This window comes from Myotis brandtii, unplaced genomic scaffold, assembly GCF_000412655.1.
Source record: "Myotis brandtii unplaced genomic scaffold, ASM41265v1 scaffold1704, whole genome shotgun sequence".
In the NCBI taxonomy this organism is placed as follows: Eukaryota; Metazoa; Chordata; class Mammalia; order Chiroptera; family Vespertilionidae; genus Myotis; species Myotis brandtii.
This window is the reverse complement of record NW_005356277.1, coordinates 258,690-282,584: the sequence shown is the minus strand read 5'-3', so window position 1 is coordinate 282,584 and position 23,895 is coordinate 258,690. Positions and strand designations below refer to the sequence as shown.

The 23,895-nt window shown below is 37.9% G+C and overlaps 3 protein-coding genes across 3 annotated transcripts; 1 reads left to right on the top strand and 2 right to left on the bottom strand.

Moving 5' to 3' along the window:
- Positions 1-29: 29 nt before the first annotated feature.
- LOC102246099 (olfactory receptor 51A7) lies at positions 30-965 on the bottom strand. The gene has a single exon (XM_005863038.1). It carries the CDS (start codon positions 963-965, stop codon positions 30-32), a length of 936 nt encoding a protein of 311 aa, XP_005863100.1.
- A 13,118-nt stretch (positions 966-14,083) lies between these two features.
- Positions 14,084-15,090, top strand: LOC102253560 (olfactory receptor 51A7). The gene has a single exon (XM_005863057.2). It carries the CDS (start codon positions 14,113-14,115, stop codon positions 15,049-15,051), a length of 939 nt encoding a protein of 312 aa, XP_005863119.1. The 5' UTR covers positions 14,084-14,112; the 3' UTR covers positions 15,052-15,090.
- Positions 15,091-18,934: 3,844 nt separating this feature from the next.
- On the bottom strand, positions 18,935-19,923 carry LOC102245797 (olfactory receptor 51G2). The gene has a single exon (XM_005863037.2). It carries the CDS (start codon positions 19,908-19,910, stop codon positions 18,969-18,971), a length of 942 nt encoding a protein of 313 aa, XP_005863099.1. The 5' UTR covers positions 19,911-19,923; the 3' UTR covers positions 18,935-18,968.
- Between the last annotated feature and the right edge of the window lie 3,972 nt (positions 19,924-23,895).

Here is a 23,895-nt window from a genome sequence, read left to right as displayed (position 1 = left end):
CTGACCCTGCCTCATTTTCCCCCATACCTTTATTTTATACCAAATTTCCCTAGAATCTTCTCACGAATTTGCCGTGTTTTTACACAGTATACAATGGGGTTCATCAGAGGTGGCACCAGCAAGAAGATATCAGCAGCGAGGATCGTGGCACTTTGGGACTTGTGTTTGCCAAAGCGGTGCATAAAGGCCAAAGCAGTGATGGGCACGTAGAAGATGAGCACAGCACAGATGTGGGAGACGCAGGTGTTGAGGGCTTTGAGCCGTTCCTTATGGGATCCAATTCCCATCACGGTCTTCAGGATGAAGACGTATGACACAGCAATGAACACACTGTCTAACATCATGCAGAGGGCAACAAAAAAACCATAGAAAAAGTCAATTGTGTTGTCAGAGCAAGCCAGGTTCATGACATCCTGATGGAGACAATAGGAGTGAGAGAGCAGGTGTTTCTTACAATATGTCAAGCTTTTGAGAGCGAAAGGAAAGGGGAGCACTAAGAGCAGGCTTTTTAGGAAAAACACCAAGCACAGCTTAGCAACTCTGGCATTGGTGAGGATAGAGCTGTATCTCAGAGGGTTGCGTATGGCCAGAAAGCGGTCAAAAGACATAACCAGGAGCACTGAGGACTCCATATCCATGAATCCATGGATAAGGAATTCTTGAGCAAAGCAGGCATCTGGGGAAATTCCGGTAGCATTGAAAGCAAAGGTCCTCAGCATAGTGGGGAGGGATGAGAGGGACAGGCCCAGGTCAGAGATAGCCAACATGGAGAGGAAATAGTACATGGGTGCATGGAGCGAGGGTTCTGTCCTGATCACAAAGAGGATGCCACAGTTGCCGAGGATGGCCACCAGGTACATGAGGCAGATGGGAATAGAGATCCATACATGAGCATGCTCCAGTCCTGGGATTCCAATCAGAAAGAAGGTGGGGATCTCAGTGTTAGAGGAATTGATAATGTGCATGATAAATCAGTTGGAAAATATTTCCAGAGCTGAAAGGACACTTTCAACATGAATCTATTATGCTCATCTCACCTCCTTTCAGCACTTTTGTCTGAGACATAAACAAAAAAATACAATTTTGAGACATTTCTCATATTAAAGAATAAGAATGAGATATTTCTTCTAAACAGACAATTAATAATAGAGACAGATAATGTTAATTGACAAAGACAACCAGAAATGTAAGTAGTGTCTTGATCAATCACACTTCTCCACAAGGTCCTCAGAAAAAAAATACCCACATAAAAATAAATTCTCCCTTTACTATTAGGCTTTCCCCCTCCCTATCCCCAATCCAATGAAAAAGTTATACAAGGTAATTCTTTTTGCTTGGTTCAGAGTGAGATTAGAATTTAAAAAAAAAAAAAGCCCTAGCTGGTTTTGCTCAGTGGATAGAGCTTCGGCCTGCAGACTGAAGGGTTCCAGGTTTGAGTCCTATCAAGGGCACATGTCTGGGTTGTGGGCTTGATCTCCAGTGGGGGGCATGCAAGAGGCGTCCAATCAATGATTCTCTCTCATCATTGATGTTTCTATCTCTCTCTCCCGCTTCCTTCCTTTCTGAAATCAATAAAAAAAAATACAAACAAACAAAACATACTGTAAAAGCAATTAAAAAAAAGCCAACTGCAGGAATTAGATTTTAAGAGAGCCAATAATAAATGGTTTTTCCAATTTCTAGAGGTTTTTGCTCCAAACAATTTTCAGGCCAAGCCTGGAGCTTCCAAAGGTGATTTTACTCACAATTTCTCCACAGGAAGCAGCACCAAGAAAGGACAGAAAGTAGGCCATGTGAGCTTCACTGTTAACCCTCTCCTTAAGTACAGTGAAAAATCCCACGTTTTTGTAAGCAGACAGAATGTTCTTAAAAATGACTATCAATAGCAGTAGTGCTCTCTATCCTTGAGCATGGGAGGAGAGAAGGGGTTCTTGAACTCTGTCTACAGTCTAACACAGACTATCATCATGTGGTTTAGTCAACTGGACTGTTGGTGATGAGGGAGATTGGTATTCTCTAAATCATTTTTCTTTTTTTTTTAAAAAAAAATATTTTATTGATTTTTTACAGAGAGGAAGAGAGAGGGATAGAGAGTTAGAAACATTGATGAGAGAGAAACATCGATCAGCTGCCTCCTGCACACCTCCTACTGGGGATGTGCTCGCAACCAAGGTACATGCCCTTGGCCGGAATCAAACCTGGGACCTTTCAGTCCGCAGGCTGACGCTCTATCCACTGAGCCAAACCGGTTAGGGCAATCAGTTTTCTTTTGACACCATAAAATAAATAGATGTTCTATAACTATAGAACTTTTTTCACGGACAACTGAGTTAACTACGTACCTTTGAGAGGTTTCTCTTTGTGGAATTAAGTTCATCATGAACAATATGGTTCTAAGATACATAAAGCATACCAGTTTCTACCGCTTTTGGCTAGAGAAAGTGGGGGTTTAATTGAGAGGCTCAGCTTTGTCAGATGACTGTTGACAACAGTATTAGGAATTAGAAATCCAGCTTTTCAGCTAGTTCATCCTCTAGAATGAGACATTAATGAGTAGTCATTAAGGACCAATGTTCTTCTAGGAGCCTGAACTGCCTTCCCAAAAGGATAAAGCAGTGGTTAAGTCATGATCTGGGTATTGGCCACTCTCTCACCTCTATACTCCCCAGCATGCAAGCATGAAGAGGTCTTTTAAAAGTGTTACAAGTTCTTTAGCAACTCTAATCAGGCCAGATCAGGAGTTGCTTGCTCCTTGAAGTCTTCATCCTGATCACACCAAGCAGAATTTATGTACTTCTACAATAACTTTTATCTCTTTTACTCAATGCATCTGAAATTGTCCTTTGGCTTGTTATTTACTTCTCTGTCTTCCACAGTAGCCAGTAAGTTCATTAAGATCCATTTGTGTCTTAATGTTAATGATCTTGATTAGGGGGTGAGGGGACATCCCACACAACATTAAGCAATTGTCAGAACACCACCAGGTGTTGTAAATTGCATGGTGGTATTCTGGTAATTGCTTGGTGCTGTGTGGAAAGTCCCCTCCCCACTAATACATGTTGGAATTGGGTCTCAGAATAGAAATCAATTCAGTTTAATAAAATCCAATTAATAGTGATTGAATGTGTTCTATTTGTCAGGAAATGTGCTCAGTGTTGCTAATATCAATAGCTAAGATTTGGAAACAGCCTAAGTTCCCATCAGCAGATGAGTGTATGAAAAATATTATGTTACATTTACACAATGGAATACTACGCAGTAATAAAAAAGGAAGACTCTTACCATTTGCAACAGCATGGATGGACCAGGAAAGTATTATGCTGAGTGAAATAAGCCAGTCAGAGAAAGGTAAGTATCACATGATCTCACATATGTGGACTCTAATGAACCAAATACACTGAGACATAGAAACATGAACAGACTGTTGAACCTCAGAAGGAAGGCAGGGGAGGGTAGGGGGGAAGAAATCTACCAATGAACTTGTATGCATATATGCATAACCAGTAGACACAGACAATAGGGTGGTGAGGGCCTGGCAGGGGAGGAGGAATGGGAGCAAGGATAATGGGGGGAAAAGGAGGACCTATGTAATACTTTCAATAATGAAGATTTTTTTAAAAAGAGAATACCACCAGGGTGACATAAAATTATTCACCTCAATTCTGATACTATCTAATTTGAAATAGCATCATATTATACAGATTAAGGGCTCAGTCCTACAACATAAGCCCCTTCCCTAACGTCAGCTGCCAATCAAAAGTCCAGGTTATCAATTGTGTTTCTGATCAATTGGCTACAGATTGTAGGGTTCCACCACCCCGTCCTTGGACTTCATATGCAAATCACAAATCTGGGTTGTTTTCTGTACTTATGGCCAACTGGCTATCCTAGTAAATGAGAAGTTCCCAAGACCCCCAACATGGGTTTGATTTATTTGCTAGAATGGCTCACAGAACAAAGGAAGCCCATTGACACACTAGAGTATTAGTGTGTTATGAAAGGATAGATGCCATAGACCAATTCCAGCATGTCATAATTTTAAGAGTTTCATCAAAAGATTGATGAGACTTGGGGACTCAACAGGGTTGAGTCACACATAGTCACCTGCTGGGAATGGCTAATGGCATTTCCGCCAAACCTCAATAGGAAACTGATTGTGGCTGCCAGACAGTTAAAGGGCATCTTAATCTACATGTTATTGCCTCCTACTGGCCAAACACCTGAACAGCCTTAAGCTATTCCCCAAACTGACAATGCTTCTGTCCCCTTTGAAACCTTACCCTTTGAAATGTATTATCTGCACCTTGCCTTAGGACAAATTGTGTTAATAAAAGCAAGGGTCCTAGACAAGGAGGGAGTCTTCAGTTCCTTTAGCTGAAGGTCCTCTGACCCCCAATGCCTTTCAAAATTATATCTCATCTCCTGACTCTTTATTAGTCTCTGGATTTCTATGTCATCTGCGCACAGCCCCTTTTCCAGATTCCTGAACCCTTCTTGATGCTGGGACATGAATCCCGGCAGATATAACTTAGGAACAGCCAGATGTAAGAGATGCATAGGGCACGGTCTGAAGAAAGCACCCAGAGGTTCCATGCATCCCTGAGCATGCCATTCTCCTCTGCATCTCCATGTGTTCATCTTCATGTGTTTAGCAACCTGAAAGTTCTCCAAATCCTGTCCTTTTAGGCATAATTGATGATTCATTAGCCATTGACAATTGATTCAATCAACTGCCCTTTCCTCTCCCTGGAGGTCAGAGGTCAGGAGTGGGACTGAAAGTTCCAACCCTCTAGTCCTATGGTTGGTTCTCCTGGCAACCAGCCTCCAGTCTCAGATGAGGTCCAAAAGTCACCTCATTAACATGATAAAAGACATCTTTATTGCTCCCATCACTTAGGAAATTCCAAAAGAGTCCTGTGCTAGGAACAGGGATGAAAATCAAATGCATATTTCCTACTATAAATCACAATATCACAATGACAAATTTCTTTAACACACAAAGCAGTTTATGCCCCTTAAATATCCCTCTGCTAAGGTTAATCTTTAAGCATGGATTTAACCCTCTGCCTCTGGGAGGATCGGAAGTGCTGCTTGTTTCTTGTCTTTCTCTTCCCAATTGCCTGGGCCTTTTTCTCAACTTCATTCTCCATGCCATTGTCATAGTTATTTTTAATGCCTCTCTTTCTCCACCCCCTTCCCCCCAGCCTGTTTGCAAAACTTATCTATATAATATATGGATTAGATATACTTTTATTTAAAAGTTTAATTATCAACATAAAAGCGGCAAAAATCTCATACATGGAAAAGTTTTTATTATGCATCTAGTCTCTCATTTCTTTGATAATTTCTTTTTCTTTTACATTTATATTACAATCTATATATTATTTTTAAAATTTATATTTATAATTGAATTATTACATATGTTCCTCCCACTCCACCCTCCTCCCTCTGTCCATCGATCCCCTGATAAGGACTAATAGGATATGACTTCTAGAAACCTCTGTGCTACAACCACGTTTCTCTGTGCTGTTCCTCAAACATTGCAATAGGCTTTCCCTCTCAGGACTGTAATTGCTGTTTCCTTGGCTCTAACTGCTCTTTCTCAAAAGTCACATCCTAAGAGAGGACTTCCGTGACCACCCTAGCTGCCTCAGTCATATGCTATTCCATTGTTATTTATTTTAAGTAGTTCTTATCTAGTTTTTACCATAAGAAGGCAAATTCCATTGCAGAACTAACTTTGCTTTGTCCCCCTCTGGTATGAGGACTTACTAGTATAAAAACTTTAATATCATACCTCCTAGACCCAAATTTGGATTTTTTGAAGCTTGAGCTCTGAAGCTGCTTGCAAGGCATGACTGCTCTTTTGGGCTCCAGAACTACCCACAGAGCCAGCAGCCCCACTGTGTTGATTATACTGTTTGATAAATTGTACTCCTTGCATTGTTGATAAATCATGCTCCTTGTGCCATTATTGTGTGATCAAAGATAGCTTCATTGTTCTACAGGCCTGGGCTGAAACTAGGACTTGATAAATGTTTAATCATATATCACCCATTGTTCTCACTTCACAACCCCACTTGCTCAATCACTGAGTCAGCCAAGTATTGAAAGTTCAGTTCCCTTCACCAATCAAAAAACAAACAATGTAAGTTTATGGCCTTGTTTCCCCTAGCAACCCATATCTTTGATCATCACCTCCTTGCAACTTTTGCCTTTATGAGCCCTGCCCAAATGCCTCCATTCTGGAATATATTCTCAGTTCATACTGAAGGCTGCATTTCTGGGTTTATAAATTATTGCCTGAATAAACTTCTTTTAAAATTTTAAATTTTTGTTTATAAGCATACATATAGTAAACTCTCAATAATATTTATTAGATAAAATAAATAAGTGAATATCTTTATTAAAACACTATCAGTGTGTTTATGGATGTAACAAAACATTTTCTATATTTTATTTTTTAATATATTTTTATTGATTTCAGAGAGGAAGGGAGAGGGAGAGAGAGATAGAAACATCAATGATGAGAGAGAATCATTGAACCACTGCCTCCTGCATGCCCCCTACTGGGGATTGAGCCCGAAACCTGGGCATGTGCCCGGACAGGGAACCAAACTGTGACCTCATGATTCATAGGTCGATGCTCAACCACTAAGCCACACAAGCTGGACTATTTTTTGTATTTTGTAAATACAATTTAGAATATTATAAGGTTAGTATTAGTTTAAAATTTTTCTTTATAAAATATTAAAATAATTCAATACAAGTACAATAAATAAATACATAAAATTAAAAATACATTTATCAGGATGACTCATTAGCCTTTGCATATGTCATTATGTAATTAGTAAATACATAAATAAATAAATTACTTCAAAGATAGATAGATAGGATACTTCATCTTATTCCCAGATTCATAGTTTTGGAGAAGAGAGGAAGAAAATTAGAGTGGATTGAAATAGGAAATAGGGAAACAAGGGGTGAATATTAACCTTTATTGCATTGTGCTGGATGTTTTATATTTGTTATTTTATTTAATCACTACATGGTACTATTATTCCTGTTTTCCAAATTTGAAAATGAAGCACAGAGAGATTAACTAATTTATTGAAAAAAAACCCCCACATATTATTATGAACAGACATGTTTTGAACTGATGTCATTGATTTTAAGCTTTTTAATTATACCATGCTTTCTATCTTGTGTTATTTAATATGTTTAAAAATGGAATAAATCCCAAGGAGATTGCATTATAATGGAGGGCATATAAATAACTAGTGATTTAATAAGTAATATAAATATGAAGGTAGCCTGGAGCCTTGAACTGTATTACATGCCAGTTCCAGTGCTTTACCTCTAGAGCTATTTTAATTAACATCAGTCATTTCAATTTCATTTCTGAGAAAACGTCATCAAAGGGGAGATAAATGGCCCATAGAAATTGTTGGTAGCAAAATCCAGCAAGTAGCATGAGCTGTGAAACAGTAAAAGCAAAAGGGCATAATCAATACCTGTTCAGCCAGATCCAGAGGTGAGGAAGATAAGAGATGGCTCTTAACAAGGTGGGGGTGAGGGAGGGGTAGTTATTTTTAAAAGTAGGGAAAAAGAGAACATTGGCAGTGATTACTGTGTGCAGACATTGTGTTAGACCATTTAAGCAGTCAGTTCCGTTTTCAAAATGTTTGCTCTACTTTTTATGTGAACTTGAAAACAGACATTTATCTGTGAGGCCTTATAGCCTTTCTGATGCACAGAAAGCAGTAAAATAGCAGAATTGTTTTGAGGATAAGCGATATAGTTGGTAAATCCTTGATCAATCAGAAATATAATAAACATCTTACTAGCAATAGTTATGGTTAAAAGGACCCAATGCATTTCTCAAGAATGGTGTCTTATGTAAAAAAATTACTCAGATATTTCTTAAGTAAATTGATTGTCTTAAAAAAAGCCCCAAATTTTTATTACTAATAAGAATTAAAATTCAGGGATACTTTCTCAGATGAATGATATCTTAAACTCTATACATCATTTTATTTAATTCTCAGAGCAACCCTATGAGGCAAGCACTATTATTATCTCAGCTCTGTAAGTTAGGAAAGAAAGCAACAACTGGTAAGAGATAGAACTGGATTCAAACCTGGTTGTGTCTTACTCTCCAGCCGAATGCCACTCTACCGTATACAGCTCCTGTATTACTTCCTTTCTAACTGCATGTGACTCCTTTGGCATAACTAAGTCGCTCCCTTGTTTCTAGTCCAAAGTTCTAACAACTTGAGATCATAATGTCATATTACTTGTCCTCACTTTCCAGACTACAGCCCTCTCCTCTGATTTTAGTCTAGTGGATCAGATGGTTATCCATGGTCTGACTTCTGACCCTGGGATGTCTGACTTCCAGTCCTTTGGTTAGGCAGAGAAAATGCAGCCTTTCATCAGACTAGTTTTCCTATTTCTCTATCTCACTTAGAGTTCTGACTCTATCTAGCATTTTTGTCTAACTGTGGATGAATAAAGGATACTTTTTAGGATGAACCATAGATGGGTGAAGGGAATAGTGACAATGGGTGGCCAAAAGGAGACTTAGTGCATTTTAAATGTTCGCAGTTTTCTTCCCCAAATTTAAGTTAAACTCTCCTCTTCTCAGGCAAACATAGCTCAAAGAAAAAGTTCCCTCCATTCCTTCATGCAATTAAACATAAAAAAAAGTAAGTCCCTCTTATATAAAAACTATGGAGCTTTCAAGCAGTCAGCCTTATTCAGAGTCCTCTCTAAGTCCTGGTTCTTAGGGTACTCATGTTTCACACACACTTCAGGAGACAGGCACATTATAAGGCAGTATTACGTTAGGGCCCTGCTGAACTTACCATTTCACCACCAAGGGAAACAGAAATGACTGTAGGCTAGAGGCTGCTCAGCTTCTGTGCCCAAGGCCTTTATTTATAGGTCCCAGACTCCTGGAGCTGTCTTCTGAGCTTTGCACTCATGGGACACCAATTCCTCCAGCTCTGAGGCCCTCTCTAAAGAAGTTATTTCCCTAAGGAATATCCAAGAAATTCCCAGCAGAGGGCCTGGTTTAGGACCATGGTTTTAACTCAGATTGTAGAGTCCTGAACATATCAAGGAGAACCTGCCCTGCCCCAGAGATTAGGGAAAGCAGCTGAGCCTACCGAGAAATAATTTCATTCCAAATAAATTGACATTTTAGATTAGGTTCACCATCTTTGTTTCTTTTTATTCCCTTATAATCAATGACAATTTTTCCCCTTTATTATTAAAATATAACTTATAGTATGATGCAGAAATCTGAAGTGACCAGCTCAAATGATTTTTACTTACATATGTAACCAAGTAGCATTCAAAGGAGGGAAGTGTTAAAATCTCCAAATCTGATTATGAATTTGTCTTTTTCTTTTTAGTTCTGTTACTTTTTCTTTGTGTTTTTTGAAACTTTCCTATTACATGTAAAGCATTAAGGTTGCTATGAGTTCTTTTGTCTTTGCAAAATCTCTCCTTTTTCTTTGGTAACATGGCTTGCTTTAAATTTCATATGCTCTGATAATAATATGGCTACATTCACCATATATGTTGGTATGTACAGCATATCTTCTGCACACATGACATATCTTTTTCTTTTAACCTGTGTCATTATAGTTCATGTGCAACTTTTATAATCAGCATGCCTTTTAATTCAGTGTGACAAATGCTGTATTATAATTGAGGTCTTTAATCAAGTATATTTAATATAATTATTAATACATTTATTTTATGTCCATCATTGTTTTGTTTCTTCATTGTCCCATCTGTTTTATCTTCTTTGTTATAGCTTTGCTCATTTCTTTTCTATCTCAAGCACTTTGCAATGCTGTGTATAAGCAGAGCCTACCCATCGAGACTCTAACTTAAAGGGAAGCAGATATTGGCAGTTGGAAGTCTGGCTGTCTTATAATAAACGGTTAAGTTACAAGAAGACAGGATGGCCAGCAAAAATATCCTCTAGAATGGCCCATTCTGGTGTTTAAGAAGTCATTTTGGTTCAGACGCTCTCATATCCCATGGAGAATGTTTAATCTCATTTTTCAGACAATAATTGATTGTCTTATCCAGACATGAAACCCAGCAATGAGTAGGCTTATCCCTGGTCAATGTTGTGAATTTCTGTTTCCTTCTTATTCACAGAGATGTGCATCTTGTATAGCCTGGCTATAACTTTGTAAATTATACTTTTGAATTTTATCAAATATCATTGTTTATTATTAATGTATGATCTAACTGCATTATTCAGACAAAACTTTATTTTAAGTAATATATATATATATATATTGATTTTAGAGAGGGAGAGGAAGAGATAGAAACATCAACAATGAGAGAAAATCATTAATTGGCTGCCTCATGCACACCCCACACTGGGGATGGAGCCTGCAAACAGGGCATATGGTCTGATTGGGAATTGAACCATGACTTCCTGGTTCATAGGTTGATGCTCAACCACTGAGCCATGCCACTGAGACACACACACACACACACACACGCACACACACACACACACATTTAAATTATCATCGAAATAGCATATCACTTCATAACCTTCAGTAACTATTATTTAATTTAGATATTGAACCACAATATAGGACTTGTATAATTATAAAGATATAATGAAACCCCAAAGATAGCATTTAAATAGCTTCTAGTGAATGCCATATACAGTATAGAAGGCATGTAATTTTGGGATACCTGGTTGGAAATCCAGCACTAAGTGGCAGGACATGTCTATTTCAATGCTTTTTCAATGGCATTTGCCAAACATTCAAAGGAATAAAGGGAATAATTAGTAAGCCATTCTGTAGTTTGTAAGATGCTTGTATGAATATTTGATACTTGTGTATTATGATTTCCATTTTGTGGCTAATTAAACTGAGGTGAAATAAAGTGGTCTGACCTCAAACTGAAACTAAAATATTTTGCTCTTTTAACTATATTACATAATCTCTATGAATGCTACATGTCAAGCTTTCTTGATCAATATGATTTCTACCTCTCACTTGAGTAGTTTTCCCATTGCTTTGCATTACACCTCATCTCTAGCTCCAGCTGGGGATCTTGGATACCAAAGAGTTAACACATTCAGCCCAACACTTTCTCTGTAAACTCATTCAGAGATCCCAGGGAGCAGGCTGATTTCTATTTCTCCCGAGGGTCTACAACCCTGAGGGAAAGAGGAAGAGGTACATCTTTATAAGGTGGAAGTCAAAGTTGAGACATATTGAGCATATTGACATATTGAGACATATTGAGCATCCAGTTTTGGTAAGTGCTAGTAGCTGAAAATCCCTTTGAAAACTTAAACCTATGGCTTTGTCAAACAGTTTACTTCTGAAGAAATGACTATGGGGAGGAAGAGAAAGTGGCGTGTGTGTGTGTGTGTGTGTGTGTGTGTAAGTGGAGATAAGATTGCATGGCCTGAAGGTTAAAAAGGATTTTATTAATTCTGATAGCAGTAGAGTCCCATTTTCTTGATAGTATAACAAATAAAAGTAAGTCTTATTGTCAATTTAAAGAAGAAAAAATCCCTCTTAAGGCAATCTAGGACTTGATGTGGGAATGATTTTTTACAGAATTTTTGTTGAAATAATTAATTAGCACTGCTATTGACTGATTGTCTTAATTATGTTAAATCATTTATAATAGTATATAAAATTACTGTTTTAGATAGATACTGTTTTCTACAGTATTTAACAGAAGAGCAAATATCTGATTGGAGGCCTAAGCAGCTTATCCAAATTCAGTGCTAAGCTGAAATTTATACCTAGATGTTTTTGCATCAGACTTGAGGGCTGATTTCTTTAACTTAAGGAATGGAAATTCTAAGAGATCTGGGTGATGTTAGATCTGACGACTAACCTCCTTGGAATACTCTCTCCTTTGTTTCCCACTCCATCCACTCTCCTAGATTTTCTCCCATGTTGATGGATTGGGCAAGATGCTCTGAACAATCTTGCTTCTCCTCACAATTCTAACTGAAATTTAAATTTTGTGTTTCGTACATTTTCCTGGGTGATATCATCTACTTTCATGAATTCAGATACCAACTTCATGTCAATATTTCTGACCTGACAGCTCTGTAGGGTTATTTCTCTTGAAGTTCAGACTCCATGTCCAAAAGCACACTTTGTGTAATGTCAAGTTTATCACTGAAAATGTTGGTGAGTAGAGTGAGCATAAATATCCTGTGGGTACTATCACAGAAGAAAGGGAGAAGGCACTAAGAGATGACTCTACATGTCTTACACTTTTTTAAAAATATATTTTATTGATTTTTTTTTTTTACAGAGAGGAAGGAAGAGAGATAGAGAATTAGAAACACCGATGAGGGAGAAACATCGATCAGCTGCCTCCTGCACGCCCTCTACTGGGGATGTGCCCGCAACCAAGGTACATGCCTTTGACCAGAATCAAACCTGGGACCCTTGAGTCCTCAGGCCGACGCTCTATCCACTGAGCCAAACTGGTTAGGGCCTTACACTTTTTTTCACTCACATTCATTCTTTGCATGTTTGCTGAGAAATTATGTTGATGACAGATATATGAATATAAATAAAATCTTATCTATGCTTTGCAGTATTTGGCAGTCAGTATATATGGCGGTGGTGGGGTTGTGTTGGGTAGAGATACATAAAAACAATACATTATAAAACAGTGTAGAAACTACCATAATAAATATGCATGACAGACATATTCTCTGGAAGAACCAAGTCAATATCCATCTGCCAAAAATGAAAATAAAATAAAGTAAAAATTAAGTGTTTGTGAAAATGAGAACTTTTCTTATGATTCCTGGGAAAGAAGGGTTAGAATAAAAATTGTTAAATAGGCATTCTGACAGCTTATATACAAAATGATTTTCATGGTACTTGAAAATCTGCTACCATCCAAAATACACCTTCTCTGGGCTTGGCATTTGATTTGCTGACATGATAAGAGATAAAAAGTCATGACAAACTCCATTTGCAGATGCAGTTCCATTTACAAGCTAAAAAAAACCCAGATCTGTGTAGACAGTACCCCTAAAAGATCAAATATCAGTCAAGGTCTGCTTGTTATGTATTACATTTTTCTTGGTTATTCTCTAAAGAATTATAAAATACAATTTCAATTCACAATAAAATCAGGGCTTAATTTAATATGTAGGTGTATTGAAAAATTTTACATTATAAAGAGAAATGGAGTTATTTGAATTTATTTCACTTAGAATTTCTTTTCCTAATTTGCTCAGAGATAAAATATAATTTGCTCAAGAGAGCTAAGATTCACAAGCCCATGATATTATTGTATGGCTTCAACACTTTCCCTTGAGATAATAAAATGATAACCTGTAGTGTGGCTCATAGGTGCTTGAGCTAGGAACTATCCATTTCATGAAGGAGTACAAACATGAAGACAATAAGGATACATAACTCCCAAAGGTGTATCTGTGCTCCTTTTCTCCCACTTCTTTTAAAAAAAAATTGTATAATCAATATTAATATTTTTATGTTTGTGCTTTATTGAGCCTAGATTGGTGTTTATACTCATATATAAAATATAGACAATAAATACCTACCTCATAATTGTAAAACTTAGTCTATACATGTACTTTCTAGCATTTAATACTTATTTACCATAGTGTAGGTGTTTTCAAGGATCTCTGATTATTTCCTTAGACTATTATTTTTAAACTTTCTCCCAAGAAGTTAGGGATTTTGTCATGAAACCAAAAGAGAACTACTGAAGATCATGTGGGAAAAGAGAGGGAAAGATTCTAAGTGCCTGTCACTGACTTAATCAAAGTAGCTCTGTTTTGAAACGATTTTCATATTTGGATAAAATATTGAAAAACTACCACCTTAAGATAAATTATTGTAAGTGAAATTCCCATGTTAGAGAACGTAAACATGTTTATGGACTTTTAAGAAATGTTGAAAATTGCATTTTATTAATAGAATGGAAAAATATGTCTCTAAATACAGTACATAAATGAGCTACTTATCTCTACCACACTAAGTTTTATCTAAAAGTGTGACTGTTTTTGTTTATGTGATTTCAGATCTGGATAAAGAGCTCATATTTCCACTCATGTCTATTTTCAATAACTCTGAAGTCCAGCTTTTTCTTTTGATTGGAATCCCAGGACTGGAACATGCCCACATCTGGATATCCATCCCCATTTGCCTCATGTACCTGGTTGCCATCATGGGCAACAGTACCATTCTCTTTATCATAAAGACAGAGCCCTCACTTCATGAGCCCATGTATTATTTTCTTGCCATGTTGGCCATCTCTGACCTGGGCCTGTCATTTTCCTCCCTTCCTACCATGCTGAGAATTTTCTTATTTAATGCCATGGAAATTTCACACAATGCCTGCTTTGCTCAAGAATTCTTCATCCATGGATTTACTGTCATGGAATCTTCAGTGCTTCTGGTCATGTCTTTGGATCGTTTTCTTGCCATTCACAATCCCCTGAGATATGTTTCTCTCCTCACTAACAACAGAGTTGCTAAAATGGGACTGATTTTAGCCATCAGGAGCCTTCTCTTAGTTCTTCCATTCCCCTTCACTCTCAGGAGACTAAAATATTGTCAGAAGAATCTCCTTTCTCACTCTTACTGTCTGCATCAGGATACCATGAAGCTGGCCTGCTCTGACAACAAGATCAATGTGATCTATGGCTTCTTTGTTGCTCTCTGTACTATGCTGGACTTGGCATTAATTGTTCTGTCTTACATAATGATCTTAAAGACTGTACTCAGCATTGCATCTCTGGCAGAGAGACTCAAGGCCCTCAATACCTGTGTCTCCCACATCTGTGCTGTGCTCATTTTCTATGTACCCATCATCACCCTGGCTGCCATGCACCGCTTTGCCCAACACAAAAGCCCCCTCATTGTAATCCTTATTGCAGATATATTCTTGTTGCTGCCACCCCTAATGAACCCCATAGTTTATTGTGTAAAGACTCGACAAATCCGGGAGAAGGTCTTGGGGAAGTTGTTGACTACATGTAGGAGATAAGAACTTGAATATTGAGGTAATAAATCATCAAATAGTAAGTATTTATGAGCACCCTACTATGCGTTCAGCGCCACAGTGGTCATTATCTCATGGAAAACCGAAGGGAAATGTGAAAATCTGTGCTGTACAGAATTTGTAATAAAGTCAAGAATACAATATTAAATAGGAAAGATGAAATATCAGGTGACATATGATATGATTCACAGAGGTTTAATGAATATTTTAAGAGCAGTTGAAACAAAACATTATGTAATGGAGTAGGTGGGTTTGAGTCAGCCCTTAAAGAAGGAGTATAATTTGGAAAGATTGATATTATTTTTCAAGTAGCATCTATTCAATTTATAGGTATACAATGCACAGTCACTCCATACTATGAAGGAGAAGTAGACTAGCAGGGAACATAGCAGCTATGAAGGATGTTGGTCTGACTAGAATAGAGAGTATAATTTGGCAAATAATGAGAAAAAATTTTGTATAGTATGAATAAAGAAGATTTTGGAGTACCTAGAAAAGCCTTGAAATGTCTAAATGTATGAGGTCCTGAACAGACAATTTCATCTCTACAACAAACACTAACAAGATAAATCAAACTTTAAGAATAGCATATCTGCAAGCACGAGTAACATGGACTGATTTGAGATGAAGAAGAGAGGTCAACAGAAGACTATTGTAATAATTCCACTAAAGTGGTATTCTGAGAATGGGCAGAGAGAGGGACAAGGAAATTATTTAGGGTTTCTGTTGTTGTTGTTTTGCTGTTATAAGACAAACATAATTTATACGTAACTCACAAATTCAACTAAGCAACTATGTACAGACATATGTGACTGATTTTTCTGTATATAGAGTTTTAAATAGGAGGCTGGCATGGTGCTTATTTGTCATGACTACAAAAACAGCCTTGTCCTCATTTGCAAGACAATAATGCTTGGGTGTAGGTATGAAAGTAAATACCTATTTTAAACAAGATTTGATCATCAAACTGTGAAGATCATCCATTAGTAAAATTCTCTTTCCCCCATTTATTCCCACTGCAGCTGTTTTAATTCAGATTTAAAACTTCCCCAGGATTAGCCTATCATCCTGAACATTAAGATTAACTCTTAGAAATATCTTTTTAAAGGCAAATATTACCACATTTGAAACCTTTCAATAGCTATCCAAAAAGTTATGAGATAATGGCAAGGCTCTCTATATGCACAAAGCCTTTCCATCATTCAATACCTGATTTTCTCACTACCTTATCTGTTAATACTCGGCCTTGTACTTCAACACTATAAAACAAGTACATCACCATGTTACACCTAAAGCTTTTCTTATGGTGTGTTTTATGTCAGAATGCTACTATATTAGTTTTCTATTGTTGCATAATAAATTATTATAAACAATGGTTTAAAACAACTCACATTACAATTCTGTAAGACGTCTGACGTCTTAGTGGGCTAAAATCAGGCTGTTGGCAAGCCTGCATTCTTTTCTGGAGGCACTGGAGGAAAATCAAGTGCCTTTTCCAGCTCCTAAGGTTACTTATATTTCTTGACTCTTGGCGCACATCCTTCATGTTCAAAGCCAGTGAAATTACATCTCTCTGTACCTTCCTTCTATAGTCAGGTGTCCCTCTGACCACAGCCAGGAAAGGCTATCTGCTCTTAAGAATTTTGGTAACTATGTTGAATCACCTGAGTAATCCAGGATAATCTACGTATCTCAAAAATCTATAAATTTAATTATGGGAGGGTGGGGAGGATTTACTATGCCTAAAACAAAAGCATTTCCTCAACACTTTTCTTTCTCCCAATTAGCTTAGCAGGATGTAGCTTAAATATACATCATCTGTTATTTTGCTGACATCTTCTTGCTCTAAGTATAGCAAATTTATATCTAAATTGTGTTTTCTTTCCCAGTGTACTGATTTCTACTACATACTTTCTTTTTTTAAAAAAATACATTTTTATTGATTTCAGAGAGGAAGGGAGAGGGAGAGACAGAAACATCAATGATGAGAGAGAATTATGGAACGGTTGCCTCCTGCATGCCCCACCTCGGGGATTGAGCCCACAACCCTGGCATGTGCCCTGACTGGGAATCCAACCATGACCTCCTAGTTCATAGGTTGACACTCAACCACTGAGCCATGCTGGTTGGGCACTATAACATAATTTCAACAATCGTTAACCTTTAATTGTTTGAATATTGTTTGCCTTTGTTAAATTATAAATCCCATGACTTATAAATGTCTGTATGTCTTATTTATTTTTGCATTGCTTAACACATGCTTGGGCAAAGAAGGGCCTGGAAAATGTTTGCCAGTTTGTGAATTCATGAGTAACCATCATTGAATAAAAGTACTGTTCATTTTCTAAGCTCAAAATCTGTTAGCATCTCTGTGAACAGTGGATTGAAATATACTATGTCAATCACCTCAGGTTAGAGCACATGATCGCAGCCCTAGGCAGCTCCTTTACTACTGCTACAATCACACCAAGCCTAAAGCAAAAGCTGTAGTGTTTGCCAAATGTTGCTGTCTGCTTTGTTAAAGGCCAGAAGACTTACCTCCCCTATTACTTCTCTCAACCCAAATTATTCTTACATCAGTGTTCACTACCTCACCTTATTTTCCATATTCAAACTGACACAATTGCTATAGAAGTTTCTCTCTCAACCACTCATCATTTTTTCTGTTCTTTCTTTTTTTCTCTCGCTCTCTCAACCATTTATCATTGTTCCTGTTCTTTCCATCTCTTCTGCAAGAATAATCATCTTAAATCATAATCTTATGCAAGAACTTTTTATGGCCTCCTAATTTGGCTTCTTGCATCAATCTCACCCTACACTCATTCTACCATGGTACTTGTTATGATGATTTGTTTTCTGGATGACTATAATGGGTTCCTATTTACACTTCCTTATCAATTCTTCCCTAATTAATTTTCTATATTATAGACAGAGTGAATCTCTTAAAATGTAAATGTGTTTGTTTTTTACTTTCCTAGCTAACTAGTTCATTGATTTCCCATTCCCCTGAAAGTATAGTTTCTACTCTTTTTAAGACATAAACTACCCATGACACTCACATAAGTATTCCATTTTATTCTGTTTTCTTTGTTTAAGTAACCTAGGATCTTCTGCATGATATACCTATCATTGCAGAAACAGACAGGATGAGTTAAATGTCAAATGTGCTAGATAGTTTTGACATTTCTTGATCCTGCACTAAAACTGTGCAGGAACATGACATCCTCATACTTCCCTTTAGCTGTTCAAAGCTTTTCTTGATAGCATCGTATCCAGGCCTGCTTTCCTCAGAGATACCTCAAGTCAAAATTACAAAAATTGTATTGACATATATTACTCAAAAGATATATATATATTTTTTCAAACCTGGGCAATGTGGAGGTATGCTTGTAATTCAGAGATAAGAGGGCATAAGAAATTGTCTCTTTTTGGTTCATTGACTCCTGATCATTCTGATATAGTCAGTGCCTCAACCTGTTTCCAGTTAGCCCTTCACCCCCACCCATATTCTCCCTTTTCTGACATGTGAGAAAACAACGACAACAAAAAACAACTTCAGATATTTCCCTGAATGCATTTCTTCTCTCACACCTTTGCTTCAGCTTTGCACATGCTGTTCCTTCAGACTGGACTGTAATTTCCTACTTTGACTTCCCAAGTCTTATATGTCCCTTAAGGCTCCCAAGACAAGGAAACCTTTCTTGACACTCTCTTCCCCCTGCTGGAGGAAGATATCTCTTTTTGCTTCTATATCAACTTCTCTTTACTATGAGTAATATAATCCTATGTATATATCTGTTTAGTAAATAAGTAAAAGCCTCCTTCATTTTATGCACATTAGATATTACAAAGATAGAGAAGTAAGGATACATTTAAGGAAATGCCTCTAAAACTAGACCCAGCTAGTCACAAAAGACATGGGTCACACGATCTCGGATCTGTTTGGTCTTCACACTGTAGATGATGGGGTTCATCAGAGGAGGGAACAGAAGATACACAAAGCCCATGATCACTTGGACCAGATGAGGTGCCTGCTTCCCAAAGCGGTGGATGATGGACAAGCCAATCATGGGAGTGTAGAAGAGGAGCACAGCACAGATGTGGGAAACACAGGTGTTAAGAGCTTTGAGTCTCTCAGCCTTGGATGCAATGGACAGCACGGTGCGCAAAATCAGGGCATAGGAGAAGAGAATGAGCAGTGAGTCTATACCCACTGTGGACACAATGACAAACATGCCATAGATGCTATTGTCTTTGATGTCTGCACAGGCCAATTTCATCACCTCTTGGTGGAGACAATAGGAATGTGAGAGGACAAGGGAGCCACAATAAGGGAATCTTTTGAGCATAAAAGGCAATGGGAAAATGAGTGCTACACTGCGGCCCAGGGAAGCCAGGCCAATTCTGCCAATGACTGTGTTGGTGAGAATGGAAGCATAGTGCAAGGGGCGACAGATGGCCACGAAGCGGTCAAAGGCCATAGACAGTAGCACAGAGGACTCCAGGAAGGACAAACAGTGAATGAAAAAGAGTTGAGCAAAACAAGCATCCTGACTGATATCACGTACCCCAATCGAAAAGATGCCAAGCACTGTAGGGAGTGTGCAAAGAGACAGACCCAGGTCAGTCAGAGCCAGCATGGACAGGAAGAGGTACATTGGCTCATGGAGTGAGGGCTCTGTTTTAATGATAAAAACAATTGTGCAGTTGCCCAGGATGGAAGCCAGGTATATGAAGCATAATGGGATGGAGATCCAGATGTGCATGTGCTCCAGCCCAGGAATGCCACTCAGCAGGAAGGTGGAGGAAATGCTGCTGCCATTTGCCAGGGATCCCAATGTCATTGTGTGTGGAGGGAAGTGGTGTTGGATTCCCTCTCAATTTCTGAAATGAATTGAGAAAAACCTAGTGACTGTGCCTGGAAACAAATTTAAAAAGAAAAAAAATATTAGGACTGTACAGCTCTTCCAAAGAACCATTTCCTTCTGGACCATGTTTCCTTCTCAACATTTTTATAGAAAAATTATTTTCTTTAAAGTTTTTTCTCCTTGTTCCTTCCAGCTAAGAGGTTTGAACATCTTTACTATGCCTTTTAGTTATACTTAACTTTGCCTACCCTTTATGAGAAGGCCTTTAATTAATTTTTTCTCACATGTATGTTTTCTGCCAAGACTTTCACTAACATTCCACATTTTCTTTAACTTCTCTCTTCCTTTCCCTTATCTTATCTTACTTCCTTTGCTATTTACTTTTTCCTACCTTCCTCTCTCCCTCTCTCTTTCTTTTTTTCTTCCTTTCTTTCTCAGCCACATATAATTGTTAACCTTAGACAGAGACAAATTCTTCACTCACCCTTTTCTCTGGTCTTCTTGCTATAGAAGCCTAGCTTAATCCAGATAGAGCATAAATGCTACTCAGCTCATAGAATTCCAGAGAGAACTGGAGAGTATGTGAATGGTTGTCTGTATAGTTATTCTCGATGGCTGGAGGAAGAAATCAAAGCTCTGATCCTCACATCAGTCAGTAAGTGGCATTTCCTAGAAGTCTAGGAATCACCTGATGTGAACGTAAGTGGGAGGAGAGACTGAAAAACCATCAACCATGGGCACACTGCCAATCAAAAAGCAGAGTCCACAGAACAAAAGGCAATGATGCTGGTAGGGCTCATTTTTTTTAAAAAATATATTTTATTGATTTTTACAGAGAGGAAGGGAGAGGGATAGAGAGTAAGAAACATCGATGAGAGAGAAACATCAATCAGCCGCCTCCTGCACACTCCCCACTGGGGATGTGCCCGAAACCAAGGTACATGCCCTTGACCGGAATCGAACCTGGGACCCTTGAGTCCGCAGGCCAACGCTCCATCCACTGAGCCAAACCAGCCAGAGCAGGGCTCATTTTTTTACAGATGAAGAAAAAGGGCTCTGAAGGGGACAGCCACTAGACTGAGGCCGTATACTGATTTAAGTCTCCTGACTTCCAGAGCAGTGATCATTTCAGTCCCAATTAATAATCCCACTATAATATGAGCTCAAAGTGAGCAGGGGCTTTGCTTTGTTTACTTCTTTAAAGACAGTGCTTAGAATGTGCCCTGGTCTGCATATGTTGCTCAGCAATTTTTTAAAAATGCATGAATAAGAGTCAAATTTTATTTAATTAGCTGTTGCCAACTTGGCCCATGTTTTATCTACTTAAAATAATTCTGTGAATAAAATTCTATTAATATTATAATATTATAGATGAAAAAACAGAGGCCTAGAAAAAAATAATATTTACAAGATCAAAGACATAGTAAATGGCCAAAATGAAATTTGAACCGAGATCTAATTTTTCTTTAGATTCCAGTTTCTAAACACGATTACACTTTCTTCTCACACTGATAACATTTCACTGTCGCCTAGCAGAAATTAGAAAAATCAAGGGCTTAGTAGGGACAGTTAAACTACATAGTGGTTAACAATCTAACTCTTAAATCCTGAGGCAGAAGAAATTTTTTGACATGCCAATGAAGTAGAGTGGTGAGAAAGAACTATAATATCTGATGAACATTCACTATTTATCAGACACTGTAATAGGAACATTGCAAAAGAAATAGCATGAGACCTTAGTAAAACTTTTCAAGTTAATATTATTACCTCAATTTGCAAATGAGAAGAGAGAGCCTTAGAAAATTTGATGATGTGCCTAAAGTCATTCAGCCAATCAGTGGCAGAGCTGGAATTCAAACTTTAATCTCTAGAGCTCCAAGGCACATTCTGAAACTTTGGAAACATCTAGGTTAACAAATCCAAACAGTGAAGAGATTTGAGAAAGCTGTTGTCTTCTTTCTCAGCTAGTTCTAAAATGAGACCTGGGATCCCATGAAGTCAGCAATCTGACTATAGCAGTCTCCACCTTGGGCAGGTACCTGCTATAGCCTTTCTTGTGCCTCAAGGTCTTTTCTCTCCTTTCTCGCTCCAGAGCTCTGGCTGAGCCTTCTGGGACCTCTTCTTGGTTCAACTCAGCATCAAGTACCTGCCTACTATCTTGACTCTTCACACACCACGGCTGTATCCAGAGACTGCAGGCCTTACACGGGGAAGAAGGAAGGCTAAACTAGAGACTCTGGTTCTAGGGATATGAAGAGACTGGAGGGTGAATGCTTAAATCCCTCATTTTTATGCAACTACCTGAGGTCCCCATTGAGAACCTTTTAAGGATCTTTCATCAATTCCCTACTCTGTCTGTCTCCCTCAACTTCATTATCTCGGACCTTGGGGATAGAGGAAAGAGAGGGGAAGAGAATAATCATGTGAAATGTCTAGAAGGGGGGTCCAAAGGATGCTATGTACTTGTAGCTACAGCTGAAGGATCTGGTAAAAGTTTTAAACAACCTCCACCACTTCAGGGAAGTAGAGTGGGTGCTATTGATAGTTTTTTCTGTTTGACATAACTGTATAGTTTATGCACATTGGATGTGACAGTGTGCATGCTGGGTATATATAACCATATGCAACATTTAAAAGAGCTTTTTAATTAATGCTTTTCCTATCACCAAAGAGAAAGCAAGAAGTCAGTCCAAATTTTTGTAAATTTTAACCCCTGTGTTTCTAATTGGAGAAATTAATCTATTCTCATAACTTGTGGGCAACATAAACCCCTGGGAAGGATAGTAAATATAAAATGAAGTTTTACATGTTAAAACAGAGGTATGAAGAGTTAATCACCTATTGTTGGACTCTGAAACCTGATGGAAAGACATCATGGAGGGAGGATTTAAGGGCCATTTCAGTGTTTTCATTTCCCAGGTTATTAGTATCCAGCTTATTGGATCCCTTTTGGGATTATAAAGGTATAACTAGTAAGGGATGCTCTAGAATTCCCAATCCAACTGTAAGAGATTATTCCAATTTATTAGTTTAACTGGGTCCTTTGGACTGGGGTGGGCATCCTCTTCTGGCCACATGCCATTAATCTCTGGTTGAGCATGTATATATACACATTTGAGTGTTATGAAGCAGTATTATTCAAGTCATAGTACCAAGATAAGCAGGATCAGAACCACCTGGGATGCTTGTTAGCATGCAGGTCTCTGGGCCTCATCCTTACAAAATCAGAAACTGACATTTGTGACAACCACAAAAGTTTAGGAATTTCATGTATCCTTTCTTTCTTTCTTTCTTTCTTTCTTTCTTTCTTTCTTTCTTTCTTTCTTTCTTTCTTTGTTTCTTTCTTTCAAGTCTTGGTGCATTTATTTATTTTTAATTTAAATTCTTTATTGTTTAAAGTATTACATGAGTCTCCTTTTTCCTCCATTGACCGCTACCAGGCCACCCCCACCCCCCAGCACAAGCCCTCACCCCCTTACTGTCTGTGTCCATTGGTTATGCTCATATGCATGCATACACGTCCTTTGATTGACCTCTTACCCCCTCACCCTCCACCTTCCTTCATATCCTTTTATTAATGATTTATTTTCAACTCTGATTTCAGAATTTTTTATTTCGTCTATAATTAAAAATGTATCTTCATTTTTAGCCTGGAATTCATTCCAAAGTACAGTTACCTCTTACATTAGATTTTTTAAATATTAGATTTCTAGCACTACAGTTACAAAATATCACAGAATGGGTGGCTTTAACAACAGAAATTTATTTTCTCGAATTTCTGTAGGCTGGAAGTCCAAGATCAAGATGTTGGCAGGTTTCTTCTGAGGCTTTTCTCCTTTGCTTGCAGGGGCCACATTCTCACTGTGTCCTTACCTGGTCTTTCCTCTATGCATCAGTATCATTGGTGTCTCTCTCTTAAAATATATATATATATTCTCTCATTGATTTCAGAGAGGGAGAT

Coding starts and splice junctions, on each gene's coding strand:
- LOC102246099 (XM_005863038.1), bottom strand. CDS start 965: ATGCACATTATCAATTCCTCTAACACTGAGATCCCCACCTTCTTTCTG.
- LOC102253560 (XM_005863057.2), top strand. CDS start 14,113: ATGTCTATTTTCAATAACTCTGAAGTCCAGCTTTTTCTTTTGATTGGA.
- LOC102245797 (XM_005863037.2), bottom strand. CDS start 19,910: ATGACATTGGGATCCCTGGCAAATGGCAGCAGCATTTCCTCCACCTTC.